Source organism: Onychostruthus taczanowskii, unplaced genomic scaffold (genome assembly GCF_017590055.1).
Source record: "Onychostruthus taczanowskii isolate IOZ18803 unplaced genomic scaffold, ASM1759005v1 scaffold14, whole genome shotgun sequence".
In the NCBI taxonomy this organism is placed as follows: Eukaryota; Metazoa; Chordata; class Aves; order Passeriformes; family Passeridae; genus Onychostruthus; species Onychostruthus taczanowskii.
Genome location: NW_024498573.1, coordinates 84,969 through 110,230, shown reverse-complemented (window position 1 = coordinate 110,230; position 25,262 = coordinate 84,969). Strand labels below are relative to the sequence as shown.

The following is a 25,262-nucleotide window of genomic DNA, read 5'->3' as shown; positions in this document are numbered from 1 at the left end:
ACTGCCCTTCAGTGCTGTGGAACACAGAACACAAGCCAGTAGGTTCTTGTTTTAATCACTCCTGTAAATTTTCTCCTCTTTGCTTGTGAGAGAGATGGGCACAAGGCAGGGCAGCAGCACAGGGGCTGTTTACTTTACATCTTATCAGCAGCATTATGTGTTTTAGAGACTGCCAGGAAAGACTGAGGTACAAGCTGCTCCTATTGAGTCAACAATATGCCCAGGCAGCCAGGGTGCATCAAGCAAAACATCGCCAGCCAGTCAAGGGAGGTGATTGTCCTGCTTTACTCTGCACTGGTGCAGCCCCACCTTGAGTATTGTGTGCAGATTTGGGCACCACAAAATAAAGACTTTAAGCTACTAGAGACCATCCAAAGGAGGCCACAAGGGTAGAGAAGGGTCTGTGGGGGAAGCTTATGAGGTACAGCTCAGGACACTTTGTTCAGCCAGGGGGAGACTGAAGGGAGACCTCATTGCAGTCTTCAACATTCTTGTGAGGGGAAGCAGAGGGGCAGGTGCCAATCACTTCACTCTCATGACCAGTGACAGGATTTGAGGAAAAGGCATGGAGCTGAGTCATGGAGGTTTAGGTTGGGTATTGGGGAAAGGTTTTTCACCCAAAGAGCAGTTGAGCACTGGAACAGGTTCTGCAGGACAGCGGTCACAGCACCAAGCACCTGAGTTCAAGAAGTGTTTGGACATTGTTCTCAGGCGCATCATGGGATCCTTGGTACATCCTGTGCAGGGCCAGGAGTCGGACTTGATGATCATGATGGGTCTCTTCCAAGTAACCATATGCTATTATTCTATGATTCTGATACATGGCAGGACTTTGCACCACAGCACAGAGTAGCTGAGGCTACCCAGATAGATAAGGCTTTCTTTATTAATTTTGTGCCTGGCAACAGGGTTTCTAGGATTTCTAATTTCTTTGTCTGTCCTCAGGAAAATCCTCTCTTGCCTCCTATTCCTTCTGGTTTTTTTTAAGCATCCAACAAAGTACTTGCCTGAAGAGCTATCAGCAAGAGTGTTAACAGTTGAGGAGGATACCTGAAGGCACTCAGGGAGATTTTAACTGAGGTTTTTTATACAGACATGAAGGTCAGCCAGCATGTAAAGGGACACTCCCTGGGCCATAGGCAATTGTGCTCCAGAAGACGAGGGCTGCTTCGGTCATGTGTTACAAGGCTTGCCTCTGTGGTTTGGCATGCAAGCCAAATGGGTAAAACTACCTTTTTTTTTTTTTTTTCCCCGGTAGCCACATGTAGCACAGACGCTGAATTAATTCTTGACAAACTGTTGCAAACAAGTAGTAGTCTCACAGATTGCCACAAACAACTTACATGTGCTAGATTATTTTTTAATTACAGGCAAATTAATTAATTCATATTCCTTAGCCTACCCTCTTGTCTCTTGCCACACAGGTGGGCTTTTCCCTCTTCCAGGTTCCTGGTATCAGAGTCACTCTTCATGGTTTTGTCACTATTTCAACCAGTTCATGAAATAATCTGAGATATTTAAGGGTCATTTAACCCAGTGGGCCTTGAAACACATTTTTCTAAGCACTGTATCTTTGCCAAACATTCTTACCTTGCTATTATTTAACTGCTCGAGTATCAGCACAGGCAGGTAGCAGCCAGGACAGCCACAAACCCATGGCTAAACCCCAATGAGTAATTTAGTTCCCTTCCCTTGCTAACTGGGGCATCCCCACAGCAACCCCTCGGCAGAGGCACACAGGTGGAGACATAGGTACCATTAAACTGGGGTCATGCCAGAGGATCACCGGAGTGTTCACATCTGTTTGGCAAGAGTCATTCCCAGCTTCGTGTTTACAGTCCTCCTCTACAGACAGTCATCTACTTTTAACCCATTCATCCCAACACACAGTCGCCAGCTGGCGGTTCCAATCATCACGGTGCCTTGTGTCCACCTAACTCCAACACAGAGCAAGAGGAACGCACACAGATCTGTTAAAACATACCGTGGCATAGCTGAATGGAATGTGGGAGGTATTTAAGAAAAGGGCCCTGTGAAAGTAGATCAACTGTATGAACAGGTACCAGGAACATTTTTGTAATAAATAGCTTTAATTTGTTCTTCAATAAATTGTACAGAACTTGCTTAGTGACGTCCTTGTCGTGATTAATGTAGTGGATTCTCAGGATGAGCGGGTATTGCAGCACTGATCCACCCCCAGAAGCACGGGACAGGTGTGGGAGACACATTTTGCTGCAATAGCGGCAAAACAGAAGCAGAACTCATTTGAATCCCTGTTTTGTCTCATGCACAGAGAGCTTTCTAGGAAGACCTTCAGCAACATCCCAGGATCCACCTCCCAGCTTTTTGTAACCACCCTCCTGGTCCACTCCCTGCAGCCCCAGCCGGCCCGAAGCTGGCTGTGACCCGGGAGTACCGAGCGAGCCCGGAGCGGCCCGGCCTAGCCCCGCTCCCTTCGCACGCCCACGGTCCGCGGACCGGAAGCGGAAGCGCGCAGCGCCTCGGTGGCGGCGATGCCGCTCGCGTGGGCCCAGCCGCGTCTTTCCGGTTCCGTCGGAGCGGCGCGGGCGGCGAGTGACGGGTCCCGGGTCCTTCCGCGGCGCCGAGGGCGGCGCGGCCCCGCCCGGCCCATGGACAGGCACAAAGTGAAGCGGCAGCGTCTGGACCGGATCTGTGAAGGTGAGGCGGGGCGGGCGCCTCTCGGCAGCGGCGGGCGGCGGGCGGCGGGCAGCGGCACCTGCCCCCGCGGAGACCCACTGCGCGCCTGTGGGGCTGAGCGTCCGCCTGGCCGGCGGCCAGCAGGGCCCGCCGCCCGCGGAGGCGCTGCCTACGGCCTTCTGGAAAGGGCCGGATGCTAGTGACTGTCGGAGGCTCTGTGGACGTACAAGTTCTGCTCACTTAAGGGGGAAATATTATCTGGCATGCTGGGATGGAGGGGGGGCCGGTCACTGGGGGAGGGGGTATGAAGCGACTTTGTCACTCGCTTCAGGAGCCAGGAGTAAGATGGCATGCTGCTGAGGAGATCACCTCTCATATATTATTATTGATAGTGAATGCTTTATTTTCCTTCATCTGAGTGGTGGCAGAGGTGGTTGTGTGTTTTTTCCCAGAGTCTTTTCCCTGCGTTTGTTTCGTATTCATGCCTTTTGCTTTGCCTAATCTGTTCCTAAATACTATTAGCAATTTATTAGACTAGCAGATGAGGTTTCCAGAACTCTTGTCTTTCATGTAATCACTCGTGTTGACTTTCTTAATAGGCATACGGCCTCCTATTGTGAATGGCCCAATGCCAGCACGGCCACTGGTTGCACTCCTGGATGGACGAGATTGCACTGTGGAGATGCCCATCTTGAAGGATGTTGCTACAGTGGCATTTTGTGATGCTCAGTCAACTCAGGAAATCCATGAAAAGGTGGGCAAGAAAATGTGCAAGATTCAGAAGTAGAGCTTTGCCTCTTAGATAACCAAACCAGATATTGATTTGGACTGGTTTTTGTTATAGGTGCTGAATGAAGCAGTAGGAGCTCTGATGTATCACACCATTACCCTTTCTCGTCAGGATCTGGAGAAATTCAAAGCCCTCAGGGTCATTGTGCGTATTGGCAGTGGCTATGACAATGTTGACATCAAATCTGCTGCAGAATTAGGTATGGTGACACCTTTAGGTGTCTGTTGTGATCAGAACTGAATGTGAAATGGAACACTGCACATTTTTTTGTGCTTTATGAGCTGAGCGCATTTAAAAACTTCTATGTACAAAGATTTGGAGCTGCTCAGTCTCAGGTATCTTTTAGGAAGTTGACCAATAGAGAGGCTGGTAGGTGGCTTAAAGGAAAGATTCTGTTTCCAGATTGCTCTGCTATTGATGTTGATGTCTTTGTTGTTGTTTGGGATTCAGGGATCTGAATATGGTGTCTAGCTAACTTTTGGTGAGATGACTTTGGTCTTTTTGTGACACCTGAGGAAACTGATGTCTGAAAGCTGCCTGCAAATGCTGATGTAGGATAAACTCATTGTAAATGCTTCATGAGTTTTCTTCTTAATTTTGTATATGCAAATAGGTTCGTATACAAAACTTTATTAGTTATCCCTTTAGAATCCTAGGCGTGTAAAAAGTGTCTGGATCAGGTGACAAGAAGATGCTATTTATTAAACAGCTGGTAGTGAGACTTCTGGACCTTTTAGTCTCATAGGTGAGATGGATCACTTAAGTATCTTTCCCCTTCTTTTGTAAGTTTTGCAAGTGCAAGGGATTCTAAAGCTTTCTTAACGTAATGGCAGGTCTTGTTAAGGTTAAATAAAATACAGGTATTTGTATATAAAATTGAAATAGGCAAGCATTGAAATTTTCAGATCTGTAAGAACAGGTGAATTTCTAATAAATGAAGAGTGTGTATTGGGCTAGTGCTTGAATTAGGTGAAAAGAGCCTTTTCATTTGGATGATTCAAAGGAATAGTGTCAAGAGTTCTGTCAAGTTCCTTGGCTTTCATCCAGCCATATTTGTGCTGAATTTGGAGCCTAACCTAGTCTTAATGCTTCTCTACTTAAGGTCACCGTCCATATATTTGATTCATTCAGATTCAAAGATTTCCCTTTTCCTCCACTGCACACTCATTAATCCAAGGTGAAATAAGTCAAAATTCCTTCACCATCAGACCGTTACTTGCCACTTTTGCTGTGGAGCAACAATGTGATAACCCTTACATGTGGTCAGATTTTCTTTTTAATGGACAATTAATGGTTATTTTCATGCTCAGCCAGGCCTTTTAATTCATTCAGAGGTAAGATACTGTTCCTTATGTGTTCTGAACCTTCAGACCAAAGGGCTGTTGTCTGTTTGTTTTTTTTTTACATTTAGGTATAATATTGTATGTTAACACAAATCTGTGTCTGGCTGTGTAACAGATGAATGCATGTGGCTTGTCTAGAGTTCAATGAGATGGTAACCAGTGAGATTAAGAGAAATTGGGTTTTTCTATCACCCCTACTCATGTCCTCTGAGTTGTCTGTGTGGCATTATGGCAAAATTGGAAATAGTTTGATAGAGAAAAACAGTCGGATATCTGGGATTGTCTGTGGCCATTGCTCTCCTAATTCTCATGGGAAAGCATGGTCTGAGTTTAGCCAAATATCTCCTCTGACTAGGCTTACGAAACAATGATGCCTTCAACTGTTGCCTAGATTTTATTTCCAGTTTTTAGCTAGGTGGTGGACTTTTGAGGTAGAAGAGTTGCCTTGGTTTGGCAAGTGACTAGGGTTATGTTTGGGAAGAGACCATTTTTCCATTTAATTATTTTTATTTCTTCGCTGGTTTGTCAGACAAAGGATAGCAGGAATGAAATGGTATGTTTCCGGCCTCCCCCCTCCTACTTTTTTTTTTGTCATAGATAGCTCAGGACTTCGGTCAGATTTTGATACAGTGTTCCATCTTTCCCTTTTCTGACAGTAATTTATGCTTCTAGGACTTCAACTCTGTTTGCATTACTAATTTACTTGATAGTTGTAGCCGTGGGTTTTATGGTCCTTGTGTTTGTATGTTATTCTACAGTGGGAATGTTATGTGTTGTTATTTTGAAGCTTAACTTCAAATGGATTTAGAGAAGCTCCTAGAACTTCTTTCTGCATTTAATGAGTTGGTTACTTATTGTTGCCCCTGGGGAGGCTGGTGATCGCAGTGAGCATCTGGACCATGAGGCATGAGGAGCTCAGCCATCTGTCTCAAGTCTTCAACAGAATGCCTGTTAATTTGTCAGGAGTATCTGTGGAAGGAGTGCATCTTTTTGAATTCTGGTCTTTTAAAACAGTTAGTTGTTTGTATGGCCCAGTTTTCTCATTTTAGCTTGTTTGTTTTTCAGGTGAGCGTGTCAATCAAATAGATATTTATAAGGAAGGAATGATGTTTCCTGGGGGATTAAAAAGATGGCTGGTCACATCTGTGTTGTTGTAGAATGAGGTTCTGAAATGAATCCTGTGTTTCTTGAGTTCTGGAGTACTCAATTATCTTTCAGCATTTGTGCTTAAAGAGCTTTATGTTGGCTTAGGATTGTGATGGTAAAAAATCTTATATGACTGCTATGGCTTTGCAGGCATTGCCGTTTGCAACATCCCTTCCTCCTCAGTAGAGGAGACTGCTGACTCTACCCTCTGCCACATCTTGAACCTCTATCGCCGTGTTACTTGGCTACATCAGGCTCTGCGGGAAGGGAATCGAGCCTCAAGCGTAGAACAGATTCGAGAGGTGGCTGGAGGTGCTGTGCGTATCCGTGGGGAGACTTTGGGCATCATTGGACTAGGTAAGTGATGGGAATTGTTAGACTGAAAAGAGAACTGAACATTTTTGGGAAGCTAAGAGTCACATATGGAAAAAAGTGATAATTCTACATTTGTTCTTTGTGAAACACACTGACTCCTAAGGAATGCTAGTGCCCTATTCTGGATGTCTTCAAGAGCTGGGTATATGTCAGGGGATTGGGCACTCTTTTTTTTGATTCCAAATGGTTAGAAGAATTGGAACATTTATACAGCTCTTAGTGACCGTTTCCCTCTGTGTTAGGGTCTGTATCAGTAGCAAAGTGCCTGAAAGGTGGCTACTAATTCCTTCTGCAAGTTCTTGTAGCCAGATTATTATCTCTGTCTCAGAGTCTAGATCTGGTTTGGAAACAGAACTGCTTCTTGACTACGCTCTGGCTATTGCATGGGGAAGAACTAGAATTAACTACATAGGAGCAGCACTGAATAGCCTCCTCTGGATCTCTGTGGCAATCCTAGGGGTTTCCAGGGCTGCAATACCTTGTGCCCTTTTAGTAAACTTCAGTGCAGGGTCCCAGTCTATCCCAGTATCTTGTCTTTAAAGTTTGTTTTACCTTTCCTTGATGATTGTGGGTTTTCTTTTGTGAAGGCCGAGTTGGACAGGCAGTGGCTCTGCGAGCCAAGTCCTTTGGCTTCAACGTGATTTTCTATGATCCCTATCTGCCGGATGGAGTGGAGCGATCCTTGGGTTTACAACGAGTAGGAACCCTGCAGGATCTACTAATGCACAGCGATTGCATCACATTGCACTGCAGCCTGAATGAACATAACCATCACCTCATCAATGACTTCACTATTAAACAGGTGCAGCAGGAGCTTGATTTCCCCCACGGAGCACTGTGGAAATGAATGCAAACCAAAACTGCTGCTTTCACAGAGGCTGAGAGCGTGTGAATCCTGCTGCCTCTGTTGTGTGCCTCCTGTTACCTTTGGAGGCTGGGAGTGTGTGGATCCGGGTGCCTGTGCTTTGTGCTGTATAGAATTTTATGTTCAGAGAAGAATAGAATTGGCTCTTCCTGCAAAGTAGTGTCCTTTATAAAGAATATTTTAGGTGATTCCATAATTTCAAATTATCTTTAAAATAATTTACTGCACTGGTTAGAGCTAGATGTGGCATGGCTGGGATTGTGTACATTGTTTTACACAGCACTGCCAAAGCCTCTCTGCCCAAGCCCACTGCAAAGCCAGTCTCAGACTAAACAGTCTGTGAATGCTTTCCAGTGCTATTATGAGAGACATTTGGACATTGTAGTCCAGTTTTGTGTAGCTGGATACTTGAGTCATGGCTCCTGTCCTTTTTTTTTTTTTTTTTTTTTTATGTAGTAGGATGAATATGGAGTGCAGAACTCGAGAGTTCTACTTTTGCCCTTGTTGTCTTGTGGTTTTGTTTGTTGATTTTTAAAGCAAATTTCTCAAGCATTGCTTGCAGGCATTTCCCCTGTGGTAAGCTTTGCAGTGAAAGCACTCCTAGTTCTTCCAGACCTCATCTAGTCACTGCAGACTCCTGCTCATTTCCAGTAGACTTCCCAAGATTCACTTAGCTTCCATGAAAGTCTCATTCTCAATGCATGTACTGTTTTTCTTCTTCCAGATGCGTCAGGGTTGCTTCTTAGTCAACACAGCCCGGGGAGGGCTGGTAGATGAGAAAGCCTTAGCACAAGCCTTGAAAGAGGGGAGAATCAGAGGAACAGCATTGGATGTGCATGAGTCTGAACCTTTCAGGTAATGTTGTACCTGCATGTCTGCTGCTATCTGGTGGTTCACCTAAACTGGATGGCTCTTTTGGCAGTTTGGGGGGTTTGGGGTTTTTTTGTGTTTTTTTTTAGATGGGGTTATCACGTTTGGGAAAAAACCTTCTTCTTCCCCACAGTTTTGCTCAGGGGCCGTTAAAAGATGCACCCAATGTTATCTGCACCCCTCACACTGCTTGGTACAGTGAACAGGCTTCCATTGAATCCAGAGAAGATGCAGCTAAAGAGATCCGCAGAGCTATTACAGGTAATGAAGATTTGCAGCTGCTGCTGAATTAGTGATTTTTTGATAGTTCACTGCAAGGATTATGCTGATTGTTCTGAAAACTTAGACTCATTAAGTGGTTTCTGGGACTGGAGTGTAAGTTGATAATTGTATCTTTGCCTTTTGAGAATCCTTGTACCTAATGCCAGAGTGGCTTTTTCCCTGGGAGAGCCTTTTTACCTACATCTTCCAAATCCTTTGCAATAATTCCTTTGACAGTTTTACTGTATGTTTTTTCCCTTGAGTAGCACATGTTGTCTCTTGAAAAAGGTGAGGCTTGGCAGTTGCAGTTTGTGGCAATAATTTTCACATGATCATAGAAGTGGGAGGAAAAGTTTCTTGCCTTCCCCAGACACCAGTTGATTAGAGTCTCCCATATCCAGTGTTATCCTGTGGAAGTGGATTAAAAGATTTTGCACTTTTCCTTTCTACTTTCCTTTGTAAATGCTGAAGGGAACAAGTCTCTCCTACCTGTTTTCTGGTTTTTTTGTCATTCTTGGTGCCCTTGCAGGTCACATACCTGACGCTTTGAGAAACTGTGTTAATAAGGAGTACTTGCTGTTAGCAACTCAGTGGTCCAATATTGATCCTGCAACTGTCCACCCAGAACTCAACGGAGCTGCAGCTTACAGGTGAGATGCATAGGTTGTCCAAGAATATCTTCCTGCTGAAGTAGGCCAGGGGTTTGAGAACTGCTTGTACCTGCAAACAGGTATGTCTCTGTTCCTATACTCTATATGAGTTCTTTCCCAAAACTTAACAGCAGCACTTCTAAAGGTGTACGAGTATTTAACATGTACTTGGTAATATTAAGTTCCAGCTGCATACTGATCAATATTTCCAAATCCTTGGAAGACATGCCCAAGAGATACCTTAATGTAAGAAAGCCTAAATGTATATATATAAGAATGTCCTAAAAAAGGTCTGCAGCTCTACATTAGAAGTTGTGCATAGCATTAGGGCTATATAAAAGCAAAACACCGTTCTTACATGTAGCCCAGATACAAACTGTTACTGAGTCACTGTCCAGTGGATTTGTTTAGTAGTCCAAACAGAGTGTATTTGAGTTTATCTGTTACAAACCTGTACAGTGATTGTGGACAGGTTCCTTCCCTTCTGTTTGTCTCCCATCTGCAAAGTAGGAAATATATTTTCCTTCCTTCTCTGAGAGATCTAGAGAAGTTGAGATGTATTTATGGAGAGGGCATAGGGAAGCAGAATGGAAGTGATGGAAGAATAGTTCATTAGCAATTCATGACTGTCACTCTCCTATTTTTCATCTTGCATCTAGCTGCTTTATTAGCTCAGCTTCTTACTTTTTCTGCCTTGGAGCCCAATGAAGGATAACTGCAGCTTACACCCCTCCTGCTGATGGGGAAGGAATTCCTAGCCCTCAAGGTGCCTTCATTGAGTGCCTTATGATATTTTCAACTGGAGATAAATTTTGTATCATTTGTTTTGTATAAATTTGTTTTCAAATGCTTAGTATGTGACCTCAGACTGTCTGGGTCTGTCTGCAAACAAGTGTCATTTGGCATTAAGACACCACTGCTACTCCTCTGCTCTGGAGACTTTTCCTATATCAGAGCATTTCTGTTAGAAAGAGGGATTTATTTTCAGCATGTCTGAGGGCATGGCTCCTTTTCCTTTGAATTACTCTGTTGGACAAGCTTGTAATTTCTATTTTTTTGTTGGTTTTAGGTTTCCTCCAGGAGTAGTGGGAGTAGCCAACCCTGGGCTACCAGAACCACCAGTAGTGGAAGGGATTGTAGCTCATGGGATCCCTCCTGTTTCTCACTCTGCTCCACGTACTCCTTCCCCAGGAGAGACAAGCAAACTGGATGCAGACAGAGAGATTCCTGCTGACCAATAGCAACATGTTTCTCTCCTCTCCTTTGGCAGCAGAAAAAAGTAGGAGGGCATCTCCTCCTAGGACCTTTCTTAACACCCTACAGACACTGTTTCCTGTTCATATGGAACAGGAGAATGCATTTCATTGCCGACAGACTTTAGCCTTTTTTTTTGTAACCTTTTAGTTATAATTTCTTGATGAATCTTTCTCCTTCTCTGGGGCATGGCAGCAGTGACCTTGCCTCCCCTTGGCTTAATGAATCAGTTCTCCCATGTATCTGCTTCAGTTGTCTGTGACAGGGAACTGTCTTTGTGTGCTTGAAAATGGAAGTGAAGCCACTTGATCAGGGATGGTCCTTGGTGGTACAAACCTAAGTGCACATTTTTCAGTTGTGACTTGTAGCTTAAATTTAATTTGGCTGAATCTCTCTTAAGTGTAGCCACGGGGATGTTGGAAAAAATATTAGTGAATTGGAGAAGTTGTGACTATTGTCTTCATTATGCCCCTATAGAAGGCAGCTAGGCTAAGCTCTGTGTATTACTTTGCTTGTTTTAATTAACGTTTCCTGTGAGAACAGGCATAGTGCAGGCACTGTTAATTCTTGACCATACCAAGTTTTCTCTATGCAGTTCTAGGCCTGAAGTTAAAAGTAGCACTGTCAAAGCCAGCCTTTTCATAGTTTGGAAGGGATTAAAATGTCATCAAATGTATTTTGGTGGCAGCCATATTTGTGAGGCTTCAGAATTGTTCATGCTGGAGTCTATAACTTGGAGGAGGTAAGAAAATGCTGAAATAGGAAAAGCATGCACTGAGAGACAGCAAGTAGCAATAATGTGCAGCTGCAGTTGCTGGTTCCTCATACACAAGTACCTCGTAGTCTATGGCAGTGTTTATCCACAAGAGATCCATCACACTAGAATTCTAAGCTTTAAGATACAGATTTTTTTTTTTCTTTTTGCATAATTGCATCAGCTAGAAGGAACGTCCCACTTGTATGTGCTGGTGGAGAAGTCAGTTTTTAACAGTTGGGAAAAAGTTTATCACCCAGAAGGTGGCTAAGCACTGGAAAATAGAGTCCCCAGGGAGGCTAGCAGAGCACCAAGCCTATCTGAGTTCAAGAAGTGTTTGGACAATGCTTGTGGGTACATGGTGGGATTCTTGGGGTGTCCTGTGCAAGGCTAGAAGTTGGACTCCATGATCGTGATGGCTCCCTTCCAACTCAGCAAATTCTATGATTTTGTGATATACTGCATCTCTGTAGCAGGGCAGGGCAGCAGGGCAATGCAAGACAGCAGTTTGTTTTACATGAATAGGCTTTGTGATACTAAAAGGAGAATTCATACTTGCAGTTTTTCACCTGAAGCCAAGGCAGGATTGTTGCTGGCAAGTCTTCTCCATTTCACAAATGACTGAATATGAATCGCTTCTTTAAGGGGTGTGGAGTCTTCAGCAGAGAGGATCCACAGGAGAAGATTTTTCTTTAATTTCACATCTTCCTTTAATTTCATCTTGTTACACTTCAGTTATAGCCTATCCATGCACAAGATGTAACAATATCTGATTGATTTCTTGATGTTGTTTGGATATATTAAAGTAGGTGCTGTATGGGAGGCATACCCTATGTGTAGGTTTCTCTGCCTCCCTTGATTATTCTCTCTGTTGTGTGTCTGTGACTGGAAGCTTAACAGATGGGAACAGACTGGAGAAACAACTTGAAATATGGACAAAATCTTCTGTTTAGGCTGTTTAGTTTAGGAAGGTAAGGAAAGCTTTCAGAATAACTAAGTTCTCAGATTTTTTTTTTCTGGTTTAAATTTTTTTTCCAATACTGCCTTCTCTATAGTGGCTTACTACCAATACGGTGATTCATTCCTTTCTCCCCCCCTTCTCCACTCCCCCCAGCAATTCAAGAAAGGAAAATAGTCAAGAAGTAAACTTCAGGTGTTTTCTTACAAATTTTACACTTTAGCTGTTTAGTATTAGTGAGATAATACTAGTTTTCTAGTGCTGAGTGTCTTTTTTTGATAAGGTATTTGTCTCAGTGAAGATTCTTGGCTTCTGTGTTTTTGTGGATGATTTTGATTCTACTTCAAATTCATATACCTCCTTGGCTGCTCAGGTCTAGCAGATCAGACTGAGACTGGTGGTAGGCATGAGTTACAGGAGAACTTTTTCTGAACAAAAGCCTGGAGCTCAGAAGCCCGTTGATTGCAGGTGTACCTAAAATAACCATCAGCACTCTCCTGAATTCTGTAATCTCTAGGAAATTCAGATTTCACAAGCTGCTGGCTCAGAAAGATCTTCTGACAGGCAGGTGTGGAAAAGTTTTCAGAAAGCTCATCTATTACCACATTAGGGAAGCAGTCTGTCAATAACTACTCTTTATTTGCTGCTGAAAATTCCTGCCCTGCTTAGGGGTTCAGGACTGAGATTATTTTGTGGTAAGGGGCTTCTACTTACGAGCTTTGAGGATCAGAGTACATTGACCTTGTCTTTTCTAGAGCACAGTGCAAGATAGATTTATTTTTTTAGAAGAGGCAATTTATTTTTTTTTCTTCGTTACTGCAAGTATCTTTATAGACAGTCAAATAACTGAGCAGAGGAAAGTAGAAGAATTTCATTTTGGAGAAACATGAGTTTCTCAGTTCATATTTTTGGTGGCTAGATGCACTAGTGACTAGTAAGCATAGGAATTAAGTGATTGATGATGTAAGAAATATTTGCAGTTATGGGTACCAAGGAGTTGAAGCTGACAGTATTGATAGTGGCTCTGTTCTATCCAACACAATGTACACTTGTTATTGGATATGATGGTAATTTTCCTCTTGGTTAAGGCCACAGCAGAAAGTGTTGAGGTAAAAATGAACAGAACCCTCCTCTTGTCCTCAAAGAGGGACTCTGCATTTATAGGATTACTCTGCTTGTGTGCTGTTTGTACCTCTGCTGACAGCCTGAACCTATTATCACCAGACAAAGGCTGTTCTGAACAGATAGCTCAAAGAAAAATTTACTGGTACTAAAGCATCCTGAGGTCTTCTTTCCCTGAGTGCCAAGTGCTTTGTTAGCACTCTTCTGTTGTGTGATACACTGAACTTGCAGCTCCCCCTCCCAAGCTTAGTGCAGTATACAGAAGTGGAGTGACTTTTTTTTTTTTTTTAATGCCTTCCTTCAGAACTAGAGCAGAGCTTTAATCCCAAAGAACAGAAGTCTCCCAGGGTGAGGTAGGAGTTCCCTAGCCACACTAATCTGCTTACAGGAGGTGCTCACACTATCCCAAGGTACATTCTGTTTGTCAGGGTCACTGCTGCTGACCAGCTTTTTTTTATAGAGGACTCAAGAGTTTCAGAAGTATATTTTTGTAGACAATGATTAAACTGTGAAACATTGAAATAAAGCATGTAAACAAAAATTCACAGCACTGTCCTCTGTACAGATGTTTTCCTCACTTCAGTTCTCTCCTGGCTCATTAGAAAATGTTTTGATTACTTCTTGGATATATTTTAATAAAGTTCTCCAAAGAACATGGCTGCTGTCTATGGAAGGGGTAGCCTTAGAAACAGTATTGAAAGGGAGGGTTGAAAACCTGTACAGGTGAGTGTCCGCATCTCAAATTATTGAAATTCCACAAAATCAGTCCCTAGATCAGCCACTCTGGCAAATTACTTTCTTTGTATGCTGTAGCATTGACCATCACTCAAGGCTGTGCAGGTGGCAGTCTGCAGAAGAAGCCATGTTCAGTGCTTAAGGGACACCTTTGGATGTACGGTGGTGGTTACTTACCTGATTTCTCACAAGCTGAAATTGTGGTATCTGTTTTGCAGCTATTTAAGTATGTAGTTTAGCAGCAGTAGCTGTCTTTACCCTTTCACAGTAAAACAGTATTTGAAATTAACACACAGCTTATGAAACTAATTCTTCTAACTTGTAGTAAAGGTTGGTACAACAGAATTAGCATAGAAAAGTTGTTAGGCATTTTTTAAATTGAATTTAATTCATGTTTTATGACCTATGCTGTCTGGGTCAATTATTAATGACACTTAGGAGACCTCTAGTATTGGTGAATTTTATCAGTTGGCCCATCTGTTGCTGTATGCTATTGGAATATCCAGCACCATGCTTGGGAGATGCTGGTCTGCTTTATCACAGCGATGGGAGTCTGAACTGGTGGAATGGGAAGGGGCATAGGAGCACTTGGAATCTTTCACATGGTGGTACTATTTCTGGTGCACAGCTGATGATCTTACTGTTTCAGTAAAGAAACTTAAGAAATGAGGACAAAGACTGGTCTTCAAAGAATGTAGTACTGGTCTTAGATTTACCATGGCCCTCACTTAGATGCAAGACATAATGACTCATTACCATTCAGTAATGTTTCATGTAGGTACTGTATGTAAAAAAAAACCCCAAAAAACACGGGAGGGGAGTTAGTAAATCTAGTCCTGTGTAGCCAATCAAAACTCAGAGATGCTGTACAGCACAGGAAGAGAGCACGGAGTGCTGGTGCCACTGAGACTTTGAAGTTTTGTGTAGTTGTTCAACTGGCATTGGGCATTGCCTTACCCACGTTCCAGTCAGTACATTGTATCTCTTTAACTAGAAAGTAACAAAGAGGAAATGTCATCCACTTAAAACAACCGGGCACAATCATTTGAATAAATGGAAGTGAAAGCAAGCAACTTGTCTTTGCTGTTGCTAATTCAGTATCAAATGGGACTCTGCCAGAGTGAAGAAACAATACATGCAAAAAAACCAACCTACTTTCACAAGAATATCCTTGTGCTGGTATGGAGTATAGCATCTGCTTCTCATTCCAGTTTCTAGTGCTGCTACTGTGCCTTTACTGCACAAGCAGAAACAGATATAAAATCACATGTAATTTTTCTAACTACAGGATGCTTAGTTTTTTGTGGTTCATCTAGAAAAGGGGCAGGTCTACGACATTGTGCTGTGCTACATGATAACTGTTCAGATGTATTAGCTAATCATGACAGCCGAATTCATTCACCTACTGAATTTGTATTTAATTACTTCCTAAATGCACCTGCTTTCCAAAATCTGCCTCACTGGAAAGACAGGCACCCCGCTCTGTGCGGTGCTGCCGGTCCTCTGGGGCCGGCAGCACTTCCTCGTGCTATCTATGCGATCCAGCCTAAGACGCGGGCACTGGTTCTTCTGTGCGTTTACCTCAAAATTTAGGTTAAAACTCCTTCATTTCTGCGATAATTCCAGGTTTTGAACTTGGCGGTCGTGAGCGATTCTGCCTAGGCAAGGCCCGTGCCCGCCGGCCCCTCAGACCGCCCGGGTCCCGCCCGTCCCGCGCGGGGCCTTGTGGGGCCGGGTCGATCGCGCAGTGCACGCCGGGACGGCGGCGGGCGGCGCTCGGGCCCAGCGCGGGGCAGGAGCCTCTCGGTGCCTCGGGCGGCGGCTGCGGCCGGAGCGCTCGGGCGACGGCGGCGGCTCTGCCCGGCGGGGATGGCGGACGCGGCGGCCTCTCCCGTGGGAAAGCGGCTTCTGCTGCTGCTGGCGGCGGGGTCGGGCGAAGGCGAGACGGCGGGGTCGGAGCCTGGGCCTGCGCTGCCCGCACGGGCCTGGCGGAGCGGCACCGTGAGGGCCATGAGCGGAGCGGTGCCCCAGGACCTGGCGGTGAGGCCCGGGGCGGGAGTGGGGCTCACAGTACCGTGGACGGGGCCGCGGGTCGAGCCTCCCGCGAGGGCCGCGAACGGGCCGGGCTAGACTGGGGGCGGGCGGGGTGCCGCGGCCGAGCTGTGCCCGGCGGCCCGAGCCCTCCTGCTACGCCGGGCCCGCCGGACGCACTCCGGGGATGGAAGCGGCGGGTCCAGCCTGCGACAAGCGCAACGGGCGAGCGACCGGGCAGATATGTGAGGGGTCCGGTACCGCCGGTGCGGTGGTTGGAAGTAACATATGTGTGAAAAAAAATACGTCTGGGACGTATTGTTTCTGGTGGTGCTGGATATGTATGTATATAACCTCAAAGCATTGTTTTGGGGTTTTTTTGGGTTGTTTTGTTTTTCCGCCAGGAAGGTGTTAAGTATTCTCGATCAGCGTGAATTATACATGAAAATATATATTGGGGGCTGACTTTTGAGTGAGGCTCATCCATTGGATTTTTTCTCAGACTTTGTTTTTAGTTGTAAGAAGTTGGGCTTTACATAATGTATTTAAGCACTCTTTAGCATTTATCTGGTTTATTTCTAGTATATCTCAGTGAGATGCTTGGGTGGAGATCCTAAAAAGAGCTCTTGAAATGTATTGGTGGAGTGTCTCTTTGCACGTGTCAGTTCTGCAGGCACTTGTTTTAAGTCCTGGCATGCTTTGGAGGGCTGTGTCTGATTTTGTGTCCCATGGTAGTAGGAATGAGGTTCTGTGTTTGTGAAGAGTTTTAGTTCTCTTTATGATCAGTTTTTTAAAAGTTAGTAGTTACCGTTAGTTCTTTGGGCTTGTTTGCGGAGTTCCAGCTTTGAACTGTTTCCTTGACATCCATCCTCTAGTGATACTGCTTTCTTGTCCTTGTTCTAGAACTGCACCTATGGCTGTCAGCAGAAAGCAGTGTACTAGGTTTGGCTCTGCAAACCTGGCGGGCCTGGTACCCTGTGTCTGCAGTTGAGAGCTGTGGTTGTGTACTCTAGCTGTGCCTAACTTGTTCAAGGAGGAGGAAAGAAAAACTCATGCAGAAAGGGTTTCTTCAAAAGGGAAATGTCAAGTGTTTGAGACTATCTGAATTGTGAAAGTGTGTCAGGGCTAAGATCCAGCTGAAGAGCAGCTCTTGTGGCAGACTGCATTGGACATGTGTGTCATCAGTAGTCTTGCATTTTCATTGGTGTGTGAATTCATTACCTTCATTCAGCACTGCAGTTCTCTCCCCAGCTCCTTTCATCAGTACCCTTCCACTTAATACTGTTTCAGGGGTGTAACTGTCTCTAAACAGTGTATTCTCAAAAATCTATGCAAGAACTGTAAAATGTGAACTGTGTAAAATAGTCGAGGCAGAATTTAGAGTAATGTGGGACATTCAGTGTTTTCATGGACTCTTCCATGCATAATGAATGCTGCTGTGACAATGGCAATGATATACTATTGGAAAAGAGTTCTCTTTAAATGAATTCTGTCAGAGGTGATGAGTTGTCAGGCACCAAGCAGTCAACCACTGTTTAGGAAATACTCTTCTAAGGTAATAATGTGGGCTAAGTGTGATAAAGGCTAGGAAAAATTTATTTTCTACTCTTTGGTCTATGTAAGTCTGTCCTTTCTCATAGTATCCTGTAAGGATGGTATAAACTGCTAGTCTGTAGTCTCATGTTGGGCTTATAGAAGTACAAAAGTGCAGTTGAATATCTGCACCTTTCTAGGGCAGAAATCTTGGGAATAGACAAGAAGTATAAAATTAAAAAGCATGGGTTTCATTGTTGTTTTGTTGGGTTTTTTTTTGTTTTTTTTGGTTTTTTTTCTGGTAGAGTAAAGCCTCTGAAAGATTTTTAGGTTTTTTTCCCCTGTAAAATTTTGGTTATGGAGAGTAGCTCTTAGACATTCTTACTTTGATATCATGTGGTGCAACCTAATTGTGTAGTCCACAAAAAAATACATATAAAAGTCAGGCATAGTTGTTGTCCCATCTTCAGAGCATCTAGAGGAAATTCTGAGGAAAAATTTTGCTGCTATTAGAAAACAACTTTGCCTCTTCTAAATGGAAGCAGGTATTACCCTCTTTCTCAAAATGTTTACTGGAACAGGATCATTAAAGACCTGTTGAGCTTTATTTCAGTCTGTTCCTAACATTGTAAAAGTACATGGTACTTTTTCCTAATTTTTTCCTAATATTGTAAAAGTGCATGCTAGTGGCAAAATAACTCAATGTGTCACATGAAGGATAGTACTGCTTTTCTTATGTGGACTGGAAGTGTGAGACATGTTTTTTTTTTAATGGATAGGCTTGCTCTACAATACCATGAAAGTTGGGAGGCTGGGGACACAAAGTGTTTTGAGTAGGAAGTACTGGCAAAGTAGTACAAATATAATATTAAGAAAGCTATAGGCCTATTGAAAACGGAAAGATGTTCAGTCTATTTTACACTACATTGCTGAAAATTGATTAATTGGTGGATATCTTGGAAGGTCTGACACTGTTTCTCAGCAGGGCAGGTTAATGGAGTTCAATAATTCATCAAGAGAATTACTTCATATTCTTCCCTTGGGGTTTGAGCTTTTGGGTCTGGGGGGAGGAGTGGGGTAGAGGAGTAAGTAGTCTCTAATACTTCTTTTAATATGGTGTATTGGTAAAGCAGAGAGTTGTTTATCTCTGGTTAGTGCCTTGTTGCTTCCCAGTGATCTTGTAATGGTTACAAAACCCTGTTTCAATATCCAGCTTAAGGTGTTCCTTAATAGATTGGTAATTTTTTGCTGTTCATCTGACATGTTTGATTATATTTGGCAATTGTGTAAGTTCTGTAGATGCGAGATTGGAATGTGACTTTTCTGACACATAATAGCTCCAGTTGTTAGGACATGGAATGAGATTTGTAACCTTACCATTCTTGCCATGTAATTCTCTAAAAAATCCTACTATGAAAGAGGCTTGCATTGGGTCATCATCTGTATTTTGGGATGAACAATTTTCATGTCTTTAATTTTGTATAGGAAAACACAGCATTTGGAACCAGTGATGTATGTTTGGGTATAAATAACTTTTCATAGGTTAGTGATTGTTAATTTGATTCCTATGGCTATGTAGACATATTCTCAGTAATAACATTGCAATACTTACCCTGATTTTTCTTACTAAAATTGCAGTCTCATTTTCCATAAAGATTGTAGGAATCTTATTTTCGATTAAGTGTCTGAAAAGAGATTAATTTTTTTTTTTTTTAATCAGATCTTTGTGGAATTCGATGGCTGTAACTGGAAACAACATGCGTGGGTGAAAGTCCATGCTGAAGAAGTTATAGTGTTGCTGCTGGAAGGATCATTGGTTTGGGCACCTCGAAATGATCCAGTTATGCTTCAGGGGACTAGAATCTCACAGGCGCAGTGGCCTGCGCTGGTGAGTATTTGAGAAGCCCTTAGATCTTCAGAGGTTTTTGTCAGCTCCACTGTGAAGCTCAAGGCTTGGATATTGTACAGGGCACCATTTTGCAGGTTCAAAAATTGCTTGGGGCGTGGACTTTTGCTAATACGAGTTCCATAACTAGCATTTAATAGTGCCTTTGGGAAGGCATTGGAGAAGCAGTATGCTTCCAGTTCCTACCCCAGAAATTGCTATGACATATGGTACAGAAAAGTGATATTTACTATTTATAGTTAGTCTCTGAAGTAATGTGTTATATATCTGAAAAGATTATTTTTCCCTATTTTGAAACCTTGTGTATGTCAGGCTTTTCTGAATTGTGAAAATAAGCCCTTTGGTCATACAAAGGACTCTCCAGAGCTCTGTATGGTAAAGGCTGTTGCATCAATTAAATAGGTATACCAGAGGGCATCTTTAGGAAGAGAACAGACTGCATGCAGTGCCTGATACATAAACCATAAATTGGACACTCCTAATCTAAAAAAATTATTTCTGTTTTGTTGTCAGCGTTAACTAACATGGCATGCAAAATTTTCTCATGTTTCTTGATGTGGTTAACTGTATTGCTATTTGCATGGCAGTTAGATGTCATGACACTTGAAAACAAAGCCAGTTTATTTTAGCTAGTCTATCTGAATATACCCATTCTGCAAACATCTTGATGAGTAGTATATAGTGAAGAGCATTCCTTATATATTTCTTCTCTTAGTGACTTCTGAAGAGGAAAGACCATTATGTGTGGGACTCCTTCCCTCATTTTTATGCTGTTTAATTTTTATTATTTGCCCCTTTTGTTTCTTTTGTCCTCCCACAGGCCTTGGACTGCTTGGGATTCTACTCTCTGCTTTTTAATACATTTTGTACATGGATACATTGAAACATTTTTTCTTGTTCAAGGATCTTGTGCCTTGGTAGAATTTGAATTTAGTGTTTTAAATGGGCATTTAGGCCCAAAGCAGTAAGTTCATCGCTGCATCTTTCTCTGAGGATTTCTTTATTTCTTTATTGCTTGGCTTAAGGCAGAAGAAGACCAGGCCTTGACAACAAGAGGCTCTGTAGAGAGTTTTTTCCATAGGTGAAGTTTTCCTTTTGGTGTATTTACAGCTTGTCTCCAAGAATTAACTCGTTAGTTTCATCTGTGAAACTGTTTTTACACAAGATCACCGTCATTCAGATTTCCAAATTGGTCAAAATCTGAGTGATTTGGGGGTGTTACCATAGTCTGCATCCTGACTGTGTAATAATTCTAGATTATTTCCACTACAACTCAAGCTTTATCTGTAGGCTTGCTGAAAAAATGTTTCCGTCCTCTGGACAGCCACATGAGCACTGAAGCTTTCTGTAGGTACTACAGGCCTACTCAGATAACTGCCTGGGAATGCAGATTGGAGTTAGTCAAAGCACCAGAGTACATACTTGAAATGGGAAACCAACTACTTAGCATTACAAAGGGAATGGTATGTTTTAGGAGTGTGGGGGATGGTGGGTTTTGTTTCTTTTTTTTTGTTTAAGAGATATCACTTATGAATGTGTTTTCATTTTTCATTGTCTCTTTTTTTGGTAATCCTGTTTGCTTTCAGAAGATAGTTTTGCATAAACTGAGTAACTAAATTTTTATATTTATTCTGTTGTGTACGGAAGAATGGAATGTAAACAAACTTGATGAGAGCTGTTAAGGGAAAAATGTCATGAATACTTGTGTTAAAGTCATGTAAGTGTGAGCATGAGACAACACATTTCAAAGACTCTCGTTGGTAACTTCCTCTTCCATCAGCAAGTCATGTTGTTAGGTTGTCTGATTCTACTATTACAAGGTTTCTGAATTCACTAGGTATTTTTAGTGATTTGCTCTGCATCTTGAACATCAATAATATACTTGCTATGAACTTCAGTTTTTCGTAAAACACTAGCCAAAAATGCTCTCATTTGATAATAAGTGTATAAATTCCTTACAGCTAACTTCTGTAGAAGAATAAAACCACTCCTTTCATGAGGCTATATCTGAAATATGTTAGATAGTTTGAATTATTAACAAAAGCTTTTTTTTAAACCTCAGCCAAAGCTTTGTTTTTTTAAACCTGAGCATCAGAAGGTGCTTACCTATGAAAAGCCAAACACCACCACAGGTGTTTTCATTTCTTCTTTAAGATCGAATGAAAAAGTGGATCCAGTTGTCTGTAATTTGTGCTTGTAACGTGAGAATTACTGGCTTAGACATAATGACTAGTATTTTACATTAAAACTCAAGCACAAGTTGAGAAATGAAAATTTATAATTTTTTAAAAGCTGAGTAGCATGAAATCGACTGTTGTTGGCCTGTGTGTGTGCTCAGTCATTTTGGTAACTTCTTTTTTTTGTTGTTCGTCACAGACCTTTACTCCTCTAGTAGATAAGCTGGGGTTAGGCTCTGTGGTCCCAGTGGAGTTTCTTCTGGACAGACATTTACGTTTCCTGTCTGATGCCAGTGGATTACGTTTATTTCAGGTATTTGAACTATGTTCAGTTGAAATGTAAATTTAGTGCTGTGCTTGTCAGATTAGTTTTGGAGTTTTATTTACTGTTTCAACAACATACCCAGCTTTCTCCTTTCACTGCCCTGTCACATATTTGTGTTTGCTTCCCTGCATTTTCAGGTCCTTACACTGACCTCCATTTGCATGCGAAAAGTACTGACACTCTCTACATTGTTTAATTGGAGAGTTGGCTGTCATTGTGTAGCTTTTCATTACAGTGGAAGTTTTGTCCTCAGAATTTCTGTGAATATACATTTTATATATACAGCTTTTTCGTAGTTAATTCCTTTATTCCTCCTGGCATGTCCAGTAATATTTTTCTTTATTTTACTTTTTTTTTTCTTTTTTGTCAATCTGCAGTCCATGAAGAGCGGTTTTGTAAAATCTAATGTTTCTATTATCCCAGAAGAGTATACTTTGTTAAAACTGTTTGTTTTTGGCAGATGGGAACAGAGAGTCAAAATCAGATTCTGCAGGAGCAGCCTTCGCTAAGAGAATCTGTCAATGCCCTGATCAGTGACCAGAAGCTTCAGGAGATATTTAGTAGAGGTGAGGTGTGTTTTCTTTCTCAGAGCTACTTTGTTGTGCAACCGCTGTAAGGCTATGCTGGTATTGTGAAGGGGGATGGTAATAGTATCTGTTACTGTTTCATTTGGAGGTCAATTTCTAGTCCTTTACAAAGTAACATTATTTTATCACAGATACAGGTAAGCAGTTGCTTACCAGAAATACCTACTGGGAATGGTCATGTAAGGTGTAAAGTTAAAGTAGGACCATGTCTGTGAATTTACAGCTTCCCTATTTTAAGTTTTAGTTTTGAATTTTTAAAGTGTGGGTCCTTTTCTGTGGTTCTGTTCTGTAACTGTGGGAACTTAAAAGTGAAGTTCCTTCGTAGCTGCTAATCCTAAGAAACTTTCCTTGTAATGACAATTCAAATTTTGACATTTTGATAATTAATACATCAGTTGTTCAAGTTGAATATATGTATGGATGTGGCTGGTCAGCATAGAGTTAATATCTGTTGTCTGGATTGTGTATTAGGGTTAAGCCTGATTGTGGCTTTGGTTGTCAGATTTGGGTCATCTTGGTCAAGTACTAAAAAAATTTCTCTCCAAAGTTCATGTGCCGGGGAGCCACCCTACAGACAGACCACTGTCTTACTTTTGAAGGAGAATGTAATTCTTCATGGGAATTTGGTGCCTTTTGGTCAAATAAAATGTGTATTCATAGAAATTCTGAGGACAATACTTCTTTGATGAGCAAGTAGCTTAAGAATTGTGCAGTTTGAAGCCTTCTTCTAAAGTGCCTAATTCTGGCTGTGTCCCATACAGATTGTTGGATCATGTAGATTTTGATGATCCAAGATAAGCAGAGGTTTTATTTTGTCTAGACTTAGGGTGGGAGGAAAGCTCAGCACGCTGATCTGGAGAGCAAGGGCAGGGTGAGAGGAAACCTTTCTGTAGATGATCTGTTCTCTGTGTGAAAGAACTACAACTGGTTGGTTTAGTGATGCTGGATATCCAAATACATGTTTTTGCTCTGAAATGCATAGCTTTTCTTTTGGGATTTGACACATCTGGACTAAGTCAGAATACTGGGACTGTTCACTGGATTGACGGTGCATAATTACTCACCTGTAGGTTAGAAAGCAAAATAATTTAGTTAGCAAGAACCCCCCATGTAGCTTGATTTTGTCAAAGGAGCAAGTTAATTTTGGTCTTTCATGTTTAGCTTTTTTTATGTGTAAACTGTATTAATGAGTTACAGCAATGAGGACCTATTGACTTTTTAGGATAAAATGCCTGCTTGCACAGGATTTGCAGCAGAAGCCCTGGTGTTTTAATTTATTTCCACCTGGAAGATGATACTTTAAGCCCTAATTAAGTGCACAGAACCATTTTATTGTATGACTCTTAACTAGTATGACACAGAGCTTGTTTGGAAAATGTCCTCAAAGTCCTTCTTTTCCAGGTCCTTATAGTGTCCAAGGCCAGCGAGTTAAAGTTTATCAACCAGAGGATGAAAATAGCTGGCTCTGTGGTGTTGTGAGCCACCAAGACCCAATAACTCGTCTTATGGAGGTGTCTGTGACTGAGGTAAAAATTCGAACTGCTGCTTTGGTGTTCCTAAAATACCATTCCTCAATATGTGGAGAATGACAGCTTCGCCAAAACTTATTTTGGGTTGATTTTTGGTTTAAAAGATGAGTAATTATTTGTGTTGAGATTCATAGGGTTTTTTTTTTTCCTGTTAGGATGACTTTCTAGAATAAATGATGTCACACAGACCACTTCTATTAAAAAAAAAAAAGAAAAAAGCTGTAAGAGTTTCATTGGAAATGAGTGCTGTAAGAAAAAATATTGGACATTACTCTCCAGAAGGGAAAGCGTGCTGATGCATAGAAAGCTACCTTCTGGGCCACTTACATTGTGGTTTGCCTATGCCTTCTCATGGTTTCCGCACAGAGGATCTGCACTGCTACTTACTGGTTTTTATTATATGCATATGTGCAGTCTGACAGGTAGCTCAGTCTTGCCAGTGGCCTGCTCCTGATAGCTTCCTTTTTCTGGGAGTGGGTCCATGGTGCTGTGTAGCAGCAGCATGCATCTTGGTTTTCAGATCCCATCCTGTGTGTCGTGCCCACTGCCCCTGTAGCCTCTTCCATGTGTAGATGGAATGCACTGAATGAGCAGTAATCCTGCACTTTGACTATGGCTATTGCTGGCACACAGGAAAAAAAGTATACTTTGTATGGTAAATCAGCATAGTACCTTGGAGAGGCATAGAAATTGTGGAATTGTGTGCGTTCAGCAGATACATGCTAGGAAGCACAGAGTTTCCTGTGTACTTACTGTGGAATAGAAAGTAACTTCCAAGAACAGTTACAGAGACTGGATACAGAGATTTAATATTCATTGGTTCTTTTGGGGAGACACTGGTGAGGATACTTAGGCTAAACTGATGTGCTTCTTCCAGTAGTCCTTTCCACATCTAGTGGAGTGCACATGCATGTAATGTTAAATGAAATTCAAGAGCTACGTTTAATGCAATGAATATCTTTAGAAATGCTCAATAGAACAAATATACAAGGAAACAGTGGTAGGAATCAAATCTGAAAGTTTTTGAAATAGAGGAGGAGCAAAAGGATAGAAAGTAAACTAGAAGGCTGTAGTATTACTAAGGAAGTGAGGTAGTAGGAAAAGGTAAATGGGAGAGGGCCTGCGCAGTAATAGTGTGTTTAGGTCTCTTATGTTGATACTATATACTTTGGATTAAAAATTAACCTCTGCTTTTCTTTCTCCTACTTCCTCATTATCAATCTGTATAAAAATTAGAGTGGTGAGATAAAGTCGGTGGATCCTCGGCTGATTCATGTGGTGATGGATAACACTTCTCCAGGCGAGGTAGTACAGCAGTTTATTCAGATCTTGTATATACCATGTGCAACTTTGTAAAATTTTTGATGTGAAATAAGTAAAATCTGGAACGAAC

The 25,262-nt window shown here is 42.1% G+C and overlaps 2 protein-coding genes across 2 annotated transcripts in view; both read left to right on the top strand.

The window, feature by feature from the left end:
- Positions 1-2,498: 2,498 nt before the first annotated feature.
- On the top strand, positions 2,499-13,587 carry LOC121332295 (C-terminal-binding protein 2). Its single transcript, XM_041397632.1, has 9 exons — positions 2,499-2,679; positions 3,258-3,412; positions 3,503-3,647; positions 6,088-6,294; positions 6,900-7,114; positions 7,902-8,032; positions 8,181-8,308; positions 8,838-8,958; positions 10,028-13,587. Exons 1-9 carry the CDS (start codon positions 2,514-2,516, stop codon positions 10,197-10,199), a joined length of 1,440 nt encoding a protein of 479 aa, XP_041253566.1. The 5' UTR covers positions 2,499-2,513; the 3' UTR covers positions 10,200-13,587.
- Positions 13,588-15,544: 1,957 nt separating this feature from the next.
- Positions 15,545-25,262, top strand: part of KDM3B (lysine demethylase 3B) — a 47,475-nt gene continuing 37,757 nt past the window's right edge. Inside the window, exons 1-6 of the mRNA XM_041398002.1 lie at positions 15,545-15,821; positions 19,066-19,233; positions 21,628-21,741; positions 22,214-22,319; positions 23,742-23,866; positions 25,106-25,174. Of these exons, the coding sequence (XP_041253936.1) occupies positions 15,651-15,821; positions 19,066-19,233; positions 21,628-21,741; positions 22,214-22,319; positions 23,742-23,866; positions 25,106-25,174 (753 nt within the window). The 5' untranslated portion in view covers positions 15,545-15,650. The remainder of the gene's footprint in view (positions 15,822-19,065; positions 19,234-21,627; positions 21,742-22,213; positions 22,320-23,741; positions 23,867-25,105; positions 25,175-25,262) is intronic.

Bases quoted from the DNA above. Each gene is read 5' to 3' on its own strand.
- LOC121332295 (XM_041397632.1), top strand. From the start codon at position 2,514: ATGCCGCTCGCGTGGGCCCAGCCGCGTCTTTCCGGTTCCGTCGGAGCG. The intron at 7,115-7,901 runs GTGCAGCAGGAG...TTCTTCTTCCAG, and splicing joins ATGACTTCACTATTAAACAG to ATGCGTCAGGGTTGCTTCTT. The intron at 8,309-8,837 runs GTAATGAAGATT...GTGCCCTTGCAG, and splicing joins GATCCGCAGAGCTATTACAG to GTCACATACCTGACGCTTTG.